The sequence below is a fragment of the Lonchura striata genome, chromosome 4 (genome assembly GCF_046129695.1).
Source record: "Lonchura striata isolate bLonStr1 chromosome 4, bLonStr1.mat, whole genome shotgun sequence".
NCBI classification, from domain to species: Eukaryota; Metazoa; Chordata; class Aves; order Passeriformes; family Estrildidae; genus Lonchura; species Lonchura striata.
In genome coordinates this window covers 64,611,510-64,627,161 of record NC_134606.1, presented here as the reverse complement: position 1 = coordinate 64,627,161, position 15,652 = coordinate 64,611,510, and the positions used below count along the sequence as shown (strand labels likewise).

General features: G+C 42.1%; 1 protein-coding gene across 3 annotated transcripts in view; it reads left to right on the top strand.

Moving 5' to 3' along the window:
- ELF2 (E74 like ETS transcription factor 2) overlaps positions 1-15,652 on the top strand; it is a 34,968-nt gene that overhangs the window by 12,377 nt on the left and 6,939 nt on the right. For 2 of the 3 annotated variants that reach the window (XM_077783023.1, XM_077783022.1), the window contains 2 exons: positions 14,207-14,320; positions 15,284-15,457. In XM_077783023.1, the coding sequence (XP_077639149.1) occupies positions 14,281-14,320; positions 15,284-15,457 (214 nt within the window). In that variant the 5' untranslated portion in view covers positions 14,207-14,280. Of the gene's footprint in view, positions 1-7,364; positions 7,518-14,206; positions 14,321-15,283; positions 15,458-15,652 lie in introns of those variants that run through there. The other variant, XM_021548524.3, reaches the window with a different exon arrangement.

Here is a 15,652-nt window from a genome sequence, read left to right as displayed (position 1 = left end):
TGTGTTAAGAGTTTGTCCTTTGCATGTCAACTAATTTTATTTTACACACCATGCTGGTACTGCTACTGCATCCATGTGAATCCTTATTTTACCAAGAAATCATTGCCCTTTTAGTAGTTGAATGTTGATGACAAGCAAAATTATTCCCCTCCTATTGCATGTACTATTGTGTAGTGCTTGGAGCAGTTATGCCAAGGGTATATATATCTTTGTTTTCAGTAACATTCTTAATTCAGAAACAAAATGCAACTGCAACTTAGACTTTATGTCATCTTTTTTGGTGTTCTCTTTTCTGAGAAAATAAGGAAAATGGCTCTACAACTGCTCCATGGACAATAGTATTTTAACATAATGGTAACTGCTGGGTTGTGGTGTCCAGTTCTTTCTCGATTTCAGGTTTCTGCTGTGTAGCATTCAGTGCTCCATTCATACTGAATGCATGCTGCAAGATGAACTATTTAAATGTAATTTAACTACACATTTCAGGCATAATTTTTACTTTCTGAGGCTAATGTGAGGCTAATTCAACATTTTGCTAGTGTGGGGCATTATGGGTTGGACTTCAGATGCACAGATGGATTCTCCTTTAGACTCCCTACTCCAGTTGCAGCTGGGAGTGAAAATTTGTAGGCTGTTACTGTGAAGACAACAGTCACAACATTTTACTAATGTAAGCTGAAAAAATCTGGGGGTTTTTACCTTGAAATTAGAATGCAGTGGGGCATCCAAACTCATTGTGGTATGAGTGCACAAGAGTTAGTGGTGTTTATTGATCAAAAAGATAGTGAAAAGCTATTGAAAGTAATAATTTTTAAAGGTGATCTGCATATTAAAAGGGAGATTGTAGTTGACAGCAAACTCTAGGATGAGATAAAGCTGTGTTTAAGCAGGACATTTAATCCTTAAAAGCATTCAGTGGACTTATAGAACAGATGATTGTTCTTATCAGATAAGCCTTAAGGACTTCAAAATTATGCATCTGGGACTGATAAATTGCTCAAGTGTGGCATAGTTTATATGCCAGCCTATTACCAGTCTCAAATACTGTTAATTTTATAAAATCATATAGAGTGCTATGCAAATACCTGACTTATCATTGTCTGATAGACTGCCCTGGAAAGAAGGAATCTCCTTATAAAGCAGGGAAGTGTAAATATTGATTGTTGTGTGTTGGTAGTTTGTTTTTTCTTATTTTTTTCAAGACAGCTGAATTTTCTTACTCTGCATACACAAGCAGTAGTACTGGAAGGTAGACACTTGTTGTTTTGATTAACTCTTTTTCAGTTTGTCAGAAATAGTGCCAATTCTTGAGGATACATTTGTTTTTTCTGTTTGGAATTATTAGTTCCTGTATGAATAGTGACGTCAGAACCCTGAGTTCACTCAAAAGTGCAGATTGTGACAGACACTTGGCTTTGGTATTGTTAGACTTTGGATGGTGTAGTCAAGGAAAGGAGCCTTGGAATAGTCATGGACCACTTTCCTCAATATTTCCCTGTGTCTTCCAGGGACACTGGGGTTATTTGGATATTATTTTGTTATTGGGATATTTTCTACTGTCAAATCCACAGTGGATGGTAATGATGATGTTGATGTGCTGATAAAACAGATGGCTGCATCTTCTTATATGTTTTCTGATATTTAAGTGATGAAAATGCTTCTTTGTATTGTTACCTTTGCAAAGCAATAATCGCTCTCAACAGTGATGGCCTGCTGTCGAAGATAACAGCTGCTTTTGTAATTATTAGATTGGAATTTCTTTAGGATCCTGGGCAAAACTGACCTTTCTGTAACCTTAAAATTAGTAGATGATTTAGGCATTTGGGACAGGGCATGCCTGGACTTCTGAAATTACTTGCAGCTTTTTGAAGTGGTTGGCATTTCAGGATTTTTACTCTGTTATAATTTGCAATATCTTGTGTAGACTGCAGGTATTGCCCTCAGACTGTAATAGGTTGACACTGGTCATGTGCCAGTACACCCGTGAAAATAATTATTAATTTTCCTCTGCTATAGTTAAGCAGAGGAGGGGGAAAGAAAATTCATGGGATGAGATAAGGATTAGGACAAAAAAACATTTTAAGGGAAAACAGCCTTAACATTTTAAAAGGTATAAAGAAAAATCTATTAAGAGAATTAAAAGAAGATAATGAGAACTAAAAAATAAACAGTTGAAACACTTTCATCCTCCCCTCCCAGCGTTTCTGTCCTTCCCACTGACAGCATAGGGAGACAAAACATAGGATTTTTAGTCAGTCTAAAAGTCTTTCTTCAGTTTACTTAGGGAGAGGAGTCTCTTGCTATGCTGTGGGGTCTTTCCTACAGGAAACAGTTCTCTATGAACTTTTCCAACATGGTTTTATTTTCACAGCAAACAGTCTGCCTGGACCCTGCTTGCAATGTGAAGTCCCTCCTACAGGCAAGCAGTCTTCCCACAACTGCGTTTTGTGGCCATTTAGCTTATGGGATGCAGTTTTTAAGGATAAGTTGTTCTAGTATAAAAGCAAGGGTCCTCTTCCTCTATTTCTGAAAGCAAGGGCTTTCATTCTCTCTGTTCAAGCTTCTCACCCAATCACAGCTTTTCAACATCCACATGCTCCAGCACGAGTGTCTTTTCTCATGGGCTGTGGGTGAATGCTGCATCCCCACATGCACTTCATGAATTATAGGGAAACAGTTTATTGTATTACAGTCTTCACCATAGCTTGCAGAACAATTTCCGCTTTGAGGTCCAGAGCACCTCCTCCTCCCCTTCCCTCTTTTGCACCAACCTTGGTGTCACCATGTTGTTCTCCTCACGTGTCTTCACCTTTTCCTTTTCTCTGACTTGGGAGAGAATTGGTGTCTGTAGGTTCAGTTCATTTGTTCTCAAATTCTATCAGTTGAAATGTTTTTATAGAGTTCTGCAGTGCTGAAAGGTTGATCTTGTCCAGGCCCTGCAACTGGGGAATCTCTCGCTGTGCTTTTCTCTATGTTGGACATGTGGTCTCTGCCAGCACTGCGCAAGCTGCATTGGCTGGCAGCTCCACTCTGTGCCTTTTCTTCATGCAGGACACTGAAAAAAGAAAAGCTGCACCTCTGCTTTTGTCTTTCTGTCCGCAACACGGCTGGTTAAAAGCAGCTAAGTAAATGAAGTCCATTGCGAGCCATGCCGAGACAGCTGCAGCCGTGCGGTGCCACCCAGGCTGCGTATCTGCTCACGGGGCTGGATAGCTTGTGTTGCCCCGGCAGCATGGCCTGGTGGCTGTGCTGGGACACGGTCCAGTGGCCCCCTCTGGGAAGGGGCCCGGGCTGGCTCCCCAAGAAAGGGGGCCCAGCCAGACCCCCTTTTGAGGGCAGGCAGCAAGACAGCTTCCCGCGTTTTTTTGTTCTTAAATATGTTATCATAGAGGCGTTATCTGCTTTTTTCTAATTGGCTTACAAGTGTGCTAATTCTAAGAGCTAGCCAGCAATTGATTTTTGCCAGGCATGGAGGGAGCTGCTAGCAGCTCCTCACAGAGAAGCACTTGGGTGGCTGACTTTTTCCCTCTTCACCACAAATCAATTCATGCCAAACCAGCACAAAAGAGATTGCCATCAACTTTCCACTTACTTAAGTTCACTCAAACAAGTCACTTCTCTAAGAATAAGCGAGTGCTTTAAGATAATTGCCTTTTCCCAGGGTAGCTTTGTCTTACTAGAATACAACTGGAATCCTCTGAGGTTAAAAGTAATTAAATGCACACAGTTTTTTCTTTTTGGTTAATTATTTGCTGTCAGTGGAAGGAAAAGGTGCCACTGTAAGGCTGTACTTCCAACATTTCAAGCTACAGTGCTTGTGAAGTAGTTTTTCAAGAGAAACTAGTCTGTTATTAGAGAATGTTTTCATAATATTTGAGGGAATTGTAGGAAACGCAACTTTGCGTAGGAGACTGGGAGTGGAGAATGACAATTCCTCTGTAAGCACTAAACACTCTATTAGTTTTGAGGACTGTTCAAGGAGATGCTTAAGGTAATTGATGATTCTATTCTAATCCAAGTCTGCAAATCTGATTAAACCCATCAGTTTTTCATATTTTGAATTTACATCTGCTGTTTTGGATCCAATTAGTCACATCCAGCTGCTTTTTTTTGAATTGCCTCTCGGTTTTTCAGAAGAATCAGAATGAGTTTTAACTAGTGTATATTGCAGAGAAGTGATACATTTCTTTTATTGTGATCAAACTTGTCCATATCCCTTGACCAGAAAGCATGAACTGATAGATATTTTACTCCTGTGTTTATACAAGAACAGAGATACAATTCACTTGTCTTGAAGTTACTTAAAGCTTATCACAAAGAGGAATGTAGTAACTAGAAGCATAATTTTGAATTGTAACTTTCCAGCTTATTAAACATCTTGACTGGGTTTTTTTCCTGGCAGTTGGTAAATGTAGCATGTAGATCTACCTGGCTATTTTGACAGCTGAACTGGCATGTAAAAAAATTACAATAATGTTTAGTCTGTGTATAGTAACAGTGAAAACAAACAAAAAAACCCTCAACAATAAACTGGGGTAAATAAACATGTTTCTGTCTGACAAAGACTGATGCTGGTCTGGAATCTGTTCCTCTAATTTTTTTTTTAATTTTTTTTTTTTTTACTTTTTTAATGCCAGAGAAATAAAATGTCTGCAATTTCCTGTGGCCCTGTTTCATTACAATATTTCTTGCTTCATTGGGCCACCCACTGAGTAGATTTTTCTAGCCCTCTTTTTTAGCCTAGAAAGGAGGCTTTAAAATAGACTAAAAAGTTAAATGCCCATTTACCTTTTTCCTGTGACTGTCTTTTTTCCCCCTGAAATAATAAGATTTTATTAGCATGACAAATCAATCAGCATTCATAAAATACTAGAAATAATATAATTTAAACAGATGAAACTGTAGGACTTATGGAGAATGTTGCATTCCTCCTTAAATAGTTTTATGCTTTAATATTAATATAGATAAGGTATGCACACCTTATCTTTATAAGTGACCTTATGAAGGTCACTTCATAATTTGTTGTGGCATTTTACATATTAATCTTGAAAGTGCACGGACTCAGATTGTTTTCATTTTCAAGTGATTGGAATCCCTTGGGCATCCAGTGATACTCTCTCTTGTGTATGATCAGAGAGAGGAAAGAATCAGAGCACTTCTGTGCAGCTGTTCAAGTCTGTTTCATTGGCAAACATTAAATGCTACTTAAGAAACTGGTATTAAAGCAAGAACTTCATGTTTAATACTCTCTTTTTTATTCCATTTTGGACCTATGGAGTTTGTCAAAAGTTACGCAGTGCTGATTACTTGCATGCACTTACTCAAGGAGTCCACACATCTCAGGCAAAACTTCATTGGGTATGAGTCAAACACTTCAGTTTTTGACTGAAAGTTGCAATCAGTAAACAATCCTCAGCATTCAAAATCCACAGCATTCAAAAAAGGAAAAAACTATGAGTGCACCTTTTCCAAAGTATGGTAGTGTGAGCTCCTGTTGACATGGGTGTGGATCTTCAAAGGCATTTAGCATCTCAGTACAGCTTTTGATCTGGATCTAAACAGACAAACTTTTAAATTATAGTTTTTAACAAAAGGAAGTACACGGGACAAAGTGACAGGACTTCACAGTTATTCCAGTACTCTGTATGTAAGCTGAAGCTATGGTGTTGCTAAACTACACCATGTAAGGCTTCCATGTCAATCTGAGGATGAACGACTATTACATTTTATTGCACATTTAAGTGTGTGCCTACCTAAAATGCCTTTTCTTGTCCTTGGGCTTGTCTCCACTAGGAAAATTTCTGCTGGAGAATACAGCAGAGTCCCCTAGTGGAAATATGCTGATGGGAGGAATTCTTGTTAGTGCTGTTGTTCCACCTCTCTGAATAACAAAAGCTGATAGGAGCACTCTGCTGTTGGCAGAGCTGGATCTGCATGAGAGCTTTTTGCCCTCACAGCTGGCTAGGTGCCTTATTTGTCCGTGCTTCTGGCTGTGGAAGAATCTTGACTGCCAAAATTTTAGCACAGACCTACCCTTAGATATCATGGCCTCTCTCATGAATGTGAGTGTGAATGATGTTGCTTGCAGGTCTTGCTCTTTATCTGATGAGGCACTGAACAAATTTAACTCCTTAAACCCAGGAATAGATGACTGCTATCTACAAAACACCTGATTTTTTTATTTGTGTATTATAAACATTAAGTATAAATACATGCATGAAAATGTATTCCTATAATGTCTTGAGAGTTCTAGTGGATAAGTAGGATTTGTCAGGAATTTGAAGCACTGAATTTACCAGCTGGAGTTAATTTTTGCTGGATATGATTCTGTGATTTTGGTGCCGGGGAAAATTGTTTCTAAATTGTCCCTTCTGCTCTAGGTCCTAAGACTACTGAAACTTGAGAGGGGAAGAGATTGTGTATTGCAGCTGGATCCCTTCACCTTCTTCTAATGGAGCTGTGAAGATGATGTGTTCAATGAAGGTTCTGTAGGCAGCAGGTGTTTGCTAGCTTCTGGTTTAACAATGTAGGCCTACTCAGGTGTGTGGTGTGAATGAAGGAATTCCTCTGTGTGATTTCCATGCATTGCTCTATGTCAGACCCCCTTGGCTTTTCTTGGTGCAGCTGCTCTTCTCATGCAGCTCTGAAGTTTACCCTGGGAGTGATTAGCGCATGGACTGGGTAGGAAGTGTGGAGAGTGTGTTCTCCTTACTGGTGCTTCCGTCCAGGGGCCTGGCAGGCAATGCTGTGGCATTACTGAAACAGGGGTTCTTCAGGGGAGAGAGGATGCAACCCTAAAAAGTGGTGGTAGTGGTTTGGGTTTTTTTAAATTAAGAGGGCAATGAATTTTTTTTTTCACCCCACAAGTCTTTTTAGAGATGAAGCATGGATGGGACGTCTGGCTGACTGGAATAAGCCCTGTTACTCTAACGGAGATAAGGTGGATTGCAGGCACGGAGCTTTTCTGGCAAGTTGTTACTAGCATAGGTGCCTCAGGGACTTGTCAAGGAGAAATCTTGTTAACGCGTAGCGGTCGCCTGGGTGAGGACTGTCCGGCTTGTACCGGTAGGCGGTTAGCCCCGGTCCGAAAGTGTCACCGGCGTGCGGCTGGGCGAGGGCTGGGAGAGATGGAGCGGAAGGCGTTCGGAGCGTGCGGGGCCGGCCGCGGCGCGTCCTTGCCCTCGGGCGCCTCTGGAGCCGTGCGGGGAGGCGCTGCCTGCACCGGGGGGCGGCGGGCGGCTTCCCCCGCCCGCGGGCGGCCCCGCGCTGCGGCGGGAGCCGGCGCGGCACTTCCTGTCTGGGGCGGGCAGCGGAAGGACCGCGCGCGCCGCCCCGCAGGAAGCGCTCCCGCGCCGCGCGCCGTGGCGGTGAGCGCTCCGCCCGCCCGCGGGAGCGCGCCTCGCCGCCGGCCGCTGCGCGCGTCCATCCGTCAATGTGAAGCCGCTCCGGCAGCGTAAACATGGCGGCGTCCGTGCATGAGGGGCCCACGAATCAGCTCGACCTCCTCATTCGGGCCGGTGAGCAGCGCCGCACCGGGCCGACGCGGGGCGGCAGCGGGGACGGGCCAGGGCGGGGGGAAAGACGCGGCGCGCGTCGCGCCCCGGCGGCGAGCGGGAGGCAATGGAGGGCAATCAGGAAGTGATCACCTTGGCAGCGGCCCGCCCGCGGCACTTGCCTCCCGGCGCGGGCGGCGCCGCCGGGAGTTGCGGCGGGGCGCACGGAGGAGTTCAGCGGGCTTTTGGAGGCTGGGACGAGAACCAGGAAGTGCGCGAGGCTGTTGTCCTCCCGCCTTTCCCGGCCCTCTGCTCGCTCCGAGCGCTGCCGCCACGCTGTCTGAGCGGGCAGGCCGAGTGCCGCCGCGCACCGCACGCAGGGCTGCGGCCCGACCTCGCCGGGCACCGCACCCCCGCGCGCGTCCCCCGCTATTCCGGCGGCTGCCCCCCGTGCCCTTTTAAACTCTGCTCTGGCGGCGGGGCGGGAGGAGGCGCCGCCGGCAGGGCCGCGGCCCCACGTGTGCGAGGCGGGGGGGCGGTGGCGCCCCCTCCCCCACGCGCGCCGCGTAGCGGAAGCGGCGCGTTCCCCCGGGGCCCCGCGCGGGGAGGGGCCGCCGCGGCTGGCGGGCGGGGGGCGCCGGCCGCCAATGGGCGCGCGGCGGGCGCGGGAGTGGCGGCGCGGCGCCGGCGGCGCGCGCGGCACCGGAGGGAAGCCGACTGTAAACACGGAAGTGGCCGCGCCGCCGCCGCACGTGGCCGCACCTGCCTGCGGGCGCCCCCGGCGGGCGGGGGAAGGGTGGGAAGCTGCGCCGTGCGGGGCCGAGCCTTCCCTCCGGGCAGCGCCGCGGCCACGGCGGGCTGAGGAGGAGCGAGGCGGCGGGAATACCGTTCTCTACCGCCGGCCGTGCAGGTGCCGCGCTTTCTGTGCCCGCTCCTCCGCACCGTCAGATCTTGCGGCACCCGGGCCCAGCTGCTGCCGGGATACCGTTTACCCCAGCTGTAGCATTTTTTCGGGGTTGTGTTCAGAGTCCTGCATGTTTTGGCCTCTTTCCGTTTCGTTATATCTGTCTGACAACAGGATATTCCAGTGATCGCGGGACTTGTTTTAAAGTGTGGCAAAGCCCTGGAGAACGAGCAAGGTTACAACTGGCCTATACCTCAAATGCAGTGTTTGGAGAGCAATCAGCTCTCCACCAAAGTTGTACTAGATCTGATTTTATTTTTGCGTTTACTGCATGAAGCTCAACTTCTAAAAGCAGTCCTTGGAACCATAAGCAGTACAGTGTATGGCATTATAGGTAATGAACTGTGCAGTAGCTGAACTTGAATTTTCAGACAGAGTCAAGCTAATACTGGCTTTGCATTCACATGGCAGTGGGTTTTTACAGGCCTAAAGATACACTCTGTCGTTTATCAGTGTATTAAGATGCTTTCAGAAAGGGCCAAATCACATAATCATCATACTTTATTTATACTTAATGTGGAAAAATACCCAGGATTTTTCAGAGGACCCACACCCCAGACATGACAAAAATCCCCACTACAAAGCAGTGAAGAACTTTTCTGCTGCATGACAGAAGGGGAGTAGGTCCTAAGCATTTTGACACTTGGGTCTAGGATGGAGCAGTAGCTTGACTTTGCCAGTAGAACAGCTTTCATTTCTGCAGGTCTCACTACTGTAGATTTCAGTGAGTTGTTTTTTACTTTTGATTGTCTGTGAATAGAGAACGTTTAAGTAGCTGATCTTTGTGTCAACACCTTAAGTCACTGTAACTAGATTGCTTGAGAGCGAGCCCTTAGATAAATAATGAGTGACCTTTGCTTTGCTCTTTTTGATGTCCTTTGTCATTATTGGTCTCATTAGCCCAACCAATTTCATTCCTTTTTTCCATATTTGTATTGCAGTGAATGATAACCTACACATGTCTAGTGTTCCCATCATCATACTATCAATATACCATATCTGTTTACTTAGTTTTGTATGTAGGTATCACGTGGATTTAAGTGAGGAATTCTTTATCCTAAGGGATTATAATAATTATATGTTGCTTTTTCCCATGCCTGCTGGTTTCATTGTTGACAAAACTTCAATGTTTTATAATTGGGAAATAAGATGGACCAAAATTGTTACCACTTACTGTTGTCTTAATTGCCAGTTTTAAGAGCAACACCTAAATGAATTTACAGATATATGTTTTAGCTTTGTAGTTAATATTTCTTTCAACATTGGGCTGATAACATATGGCTCACAGTGAAACAAGTGTTTTGAGATGGTTGATCTCATCTTTGTTATTGATTTGCCTTTATGCAGTAGGTTAGGCATCATTCTTAAATTGTGTGCAGCTGAGAGTCTTGAACAGAGGCAGGCTTAGGGAAGTATTGAAAAACTCAAGAAATTGGTTTTTGTTCTCCGAATATTTATCCACCATGAAACAAGCAGTAAACTGAAGAATGTTTTCTTTTGCAGTCATGTTTTGCATACAGAAAGATTTCTGGGGATTACCTATAGAGGCAGTTCAACTGCTTTTAATTAAGATGTTGTTTGAACACTGTTACTAACTTCCACTGTTGTTTAAATGCTGAAATAAAACAAGCATGTGAATGCCAGTAAACTTTAATGAGGTTTGTTAGTGTATAGGTAGTCACTCTTTACTTGATTGTAATTGTGAATTCTTCATTCAAATGTTGCTTTGGTTGCCTGATAGTATTAAAGGGTAGGCTATTGCAGGTGCTACAAGTGTTGGCCTTGTAAAAGCAGATGTTCATAGCACTTCAGGTTAAAAGGGGGCTTGCGGGGCTGTAGTGCAGTGCAAAAGTGTACCATTTTGAAAATTTCAGTCCATTTTTTTTGTCTCATAAATTGCTTTCATTATTTTTGTTAGTCTTATGTTAGAAGGGGGGGGGACATTATTACCACATGAATATGTTGCCACTGTTTTTTTCTGTAAATTTAAAGTACAGCCCTTTCAGACTTAATTACTATGGTTAGTATTTTGTAACAGCTGTTGAGAACCTTGAATAATCTACTATACATACTACTTGGGTAGAAAGTGGAGTTAGCAAATATTAGGACAACAATAAAGATAGACATCAACTAGCCTATTTACCTGTTTACACTGTCGATCTGTTTTTGTTTTCTGAGTTCTTTTTTCTAAAAATAGATCAAATTTTTAAAATTAAATATTCTAAAATATTTGTACCAAGGACTCAGATTCTTTCATAAAAGCAGTAAGAAGAGATCTTATTTTAAAGAATGGAACATAAGTAGTGGTATTAGCTCTGATGTGTTCTAGATCAGTAAATGGCAGTTCTCATGTTATTCAGTTACCAAAGTGTGGAAAATTTACTTCCATTCACATAAACTACTTTGTTTCATTTGGGCAAGTTACAGTTCTTTCTGAAACAATTGTATAATATAACAGACCTACACCTTATATTGTTTAAGTACAGTCTAGTTTAGTTTTGGGTCTTGCATATAGTTGATAGTATAAATATAATATAAATAGAATTGGGCATTTTTAGAGAAATGGGTGATATATTTCAGTCTTTGGTTAGAAGTGTGATACTTGTGTATCAAAGTCTTGGGAAGTTGTCTTTTTAATTGTGGAATCCTACTCCTTTCGTTTTCCTTTTCCCCCTATCTTTTTTGTGAGAACTGTTGTGATACAAGTGTAATTTAGTTGATGACACTTGATCTAGTAACTTGCAAGAAGAGCTGCCTGTTATTTTCTTGTCCCATCCCTTCTCTGAGAGAGCCTGCTTCCCCACTTCCTCTTCTATGTCTTTTTTAGCTGTTTTGGGGTATCATGTCTTCTATCTGAGCACTCTGACATGCTGTCTTCTGTTAGACATTTACTAGCATGTCAGAAAGATATTTTACATACATTTGTGTTGGCTTACAAATTTCTCCTTTTTTCTTCCCACTGTGCTGGTGTAGTAAACATTCCCTGTGAGAAGATGCAAGCTCTTGATGTTCACTGGATAGACAAATGCATCTAAGGTGAAAACTGTGTACTGGGTAAAGGAGAATTAGTTAGCTGAGAAGACTTGAAACTTGGTAGCAGAACTGAATTTAGTCAGTGTTTTCATAGCTGTCCTTTAGGCAATGTTAGATTACTTTGTTAACTGTTGTGATAGACAGACAGCATGTGTTGTGCAGCCAAAGCCAGAAGTGTTACTATTTTTTGCTTGATTTTTTTTTAGTTGACAGTTTTAGTGGAGTCCCAAGTAGCTCCCATTGGAAAAGCGTTTGTGAAGAGTGTATTTTCAAGTGTCAGAGACTTTTGTGGAGGAGATAGTGTATTTTTATTGGAAATTGAAGGGTTGCTTAGGGGAGAGGTTGAGTGGCTCCTTTGCTCTGCTATTACAGTTTTGCAGTCTTAGTCCCTAATGGTGGTTGTATTTCCTTTCCCTCAACTCTAGTCCTTCAGAATATCCTAATACAGGAAAAGTACATAGATGCTGTCTGCTATCTTTCTTGCCTGGTTCCTGCCCTCTGCTAAGTACCTCTTAGTTGTGGTGCAGCATCTAAACTGTTCTCTGTAGGAAAATTTTGTATACTTTTAAACATTTAGGAGATAGTGAATTCAGTACCCTGTTACAATTGAAAATTGTCAACTAAGTTTGAGTTTATTTACAGAAGTCCTTTGTATACTGAACCTAATGGCACAGGAGCAGCTATCTGATTGGAGAAGCTTTGCTTGACATGCTTTGAATCTTACTGCATGCATTAGAATAATAACACATTAAATACTGATTTGGACTTTCTAATTTCAGTAGTTTGTAGAATTTATACATTTTTTATCAACTGTCTGAATATTGTTCCTGTATTCTGATAATCAGTGAAAATTTTTATCAGGTAGATGAGGGAAACTTAGTAATCAAATTCTGTGCAACTGAAACTTTTATTTAGAAAGAGAAGAGAAATGTTTAGTCAGAGGGTTTCCTGCTACAGGAGGGCCAGTTTCTTACAGTGCAGGTGGTCAGCCCCTGACTTTGGATATGCCCAAACAGCTGTTTGGGAAGGAAACACTTGGCCAAGCATGGGGAGCATGCAGGGTTTGCAGCTGGGGAAAGGGCTTACAGTGCATAGTTTGTGCTGGTTGCCATTGGTTATCCAAGAAACAGAGTGCAAAATAAAGTCCCTTTCCTGATTTTCCTGTGCTCTTAGGTAAGTTTTTGTTGTTCACAGCCTGGGGTGAATCTGTGTTGGAATGTCAGCTTTAACAGGCATCTACTGTTCAAAAAGATAAAGCCTTCTAAATAGCATCCCAGGCCATAGCTAATATGCTGTGGTGGGAATCCCATCAGCCAGTCAGCAGGTGAGCAGCAGGCTGGTTCAGGAAGAACTTTGTCACCTGTAGTTTTGCGTTTGTGCATCTTCCACATTTTATCCACTTTCATCTTCTGGTTGATATGTTTAATCTGCTGGCTAGTAGGTCTTTCAAGTTTTTAATCCCTGCATTTGGAAAAAAAAACTGCAATATGCTAGAAAGCTTCCCCATGTGAGCCTGCAGGGAATATGTGTGTATCCGGTGTTTCCTTAAGTCAGAAGCAATTCTGGCATTATGTTTCCCTGCTTTTCACTAAACAAACCTTGAGTTGTTTCTGTTTTCAGTAACAGCATATGTGACTTGAAGTTTTTGTAGAGAATTATTCCCAAATCCTCTTTAGTTCTGTGATACTAGAGATAGGTGACTCGCTTAGGCTAAAGATAGATCTCCTTGTTGCTGGCTGCCTTGCTGGAGTGGTTCGGCTTAGAGCACATGGCCATAAATGGAAAGAGCAACTGAAGAGAGACAGCTACCTTGGCCAGAGTGTGGATAATGGACAACAGGTGTTTCTGCAGTCACTGCTTTTCAAAACCCTTACAAGGGCGAGGAATATGGAGTTAGCTGTGCATAGAATTGTAGTTCTACATGGTACACTGAGTTTTTTTAGTGTTGCTGCTGTGTTCTGCACTATATCTTACTTAACTGTGCTCACTTGAAGTTGTATTATTTTTTTAATTAGTTTTCCTAAACTTTCAGAACTTGAACTATTTTTGCCTTCTTCCCTTAGTTTTTGCATAAAGCACACCCTTAATACTGTTCGTTGTGCTTTGTGGTTTTTTTTAACAACCAACCTGCTAAAATGAACTCAAAATTGTTTTTAATGTCAGAAATCAAAACAGGATGTATGTTTTGGAAACTAGTCTTGTATTTACATATATATATATATATACATATATATATATATGTATGTATATATATATATATGTATATACATAGACATGTATGTGTATATATTTATCCAACAGAGTGAAAATTTGAAGAGGTGACCTTTAGATTTTAATGGGATAATAGTTGGATATGGTACTACTTCTCTGTTCCGCTGTGGTAATTTGTAATTATCCTCATCACAATCTGTTTTTTTCTGGTTAATCTGAAGGCAGAAGACAAATCTCAGTCTTCTTCTGTAAACTCTTGAACTCCTCATGGAAATGAGTAGCTTTCTTGTGAACCAGAAATCTAATCTAGGAAGTGACAGTGTCAGCTCTGCTTGTCTTATGTCTTCCCTAAATATTTCTGTTGACAGGAAGGTATAAAAGGTGTGAAGACATGTGATAATTTTGTGTGTTTCATTTTAAAGATTGAGAAGTATAGTTGTATAGGGATATATGTGGACTTCTATAAGTAACCTGTTCTCATAATTTTTTTTGTATCCTTCTGCAGTAGAAGCATCAGTTCATGGCAGTAATGTGCACTGCACAGATAAGACAATTGAAGCTGCAGAGGCCTTGCTTCATATGGAGTCTCCAACCTGCCTGAGAGATGCCAGGAGTCCTGGTATGCCAGCCAAAGTCTCTACTCTGGGAGCCATTTCTTCTTCTACTAATCAGTAAAACAAGCAAAATGGCAAACTGTTTCTGTGGAGAGCTATATGCTATTTAAAACATTTGCCTGCATATTTAAAAACTACTGATTTGTTGGAGTTTTACATAATTTCCCCACCCTGCAACAAGTGCACCTACAGATTAAATAATTTATTTGAGATGGGTTGTTGGGAAGAGATAGCTGAGTAATTGCATATTTAAAATTAATTTTCCCCCCTAAACGCCATGGAATACTTTTTCACAGTGAAGGTGACAGAGCTCTGGAACAGATTGACCAGAGAGGCCATGGAGACTCCATCCTTGGAGATACTAAAATGTACAGGATCCTGGGCAGCCAGCTCTAGGTGGCACAGCTTGAGCAAGGAGTTGGACCAGGTCCCCTTCTAACCCCAGACATTCTGGTTTCTCTGAATCTAACATTTTAAATTGCTGAAATAGTTATTTTAAGGGAAAAGTATTTCTATTCATCTTTCTATTTTAGAAAGAATACCCAAACCCAATGTGTTGCAAAGTTACCAGTTTGAAAAACCAAACCTTAATGTTGATGGTTACTTTAACTGATGTCCCTTCTGAAGTTACTTAATATATGTTGGATGAAATAATGGTCAAACTGAAATGCAAAAGCTACAAAATAGGAAGTAGCGATCAGAGTAATGATCAAAGATGAAGCTCTAATTTGTTTAAATTAAAGTTGAGTTTAGTTCTGAAGAATATTGATGCGGTACTTGTTTTTGCCTAAAGGTACTGCTAAATGTGTGTGTTTTAGGGAGTTGGATTGATTTTCAAGGTGACAGGATTTTGGAGCAGAACCTTACTACACTGTTTCATATGCTTTCTTTAAAATGATTTTATGTAAAATACATTAAAACAATCAGGTAGAAACTTAATCAGATATTCTTTTTTTCATCTCTTGTAGTGGAAGTTTTTGTCCCTCCTTGTGTATCCACCCCAGAATTTATCCATGCAGCCATGAGACCTGATGTGATCACAGAAACTGTGGTGGAAGTATCAACAGAGGAATCTGAACAAATGGATGTATCTCCTGTGCCAACTTCCCCTGACATCCATGAACCAATGAAAAAGAAAAAGGGTACATATGGCTTTTCATAGGAGCAATCTCAAAATTTTTCTTCTGTTGTCCACTGCTGTGGATGGTGCAGTTGATGCAGGGGTGGATGGATTGGATGGTCTGATCTCTTGCTCATACAAACAGATTGATGGGAGACTGAAATGTGAGTTCTTAGAAACATGTGTCAGCATCAAGAAAAAAGAGGGAGCAAGAGAA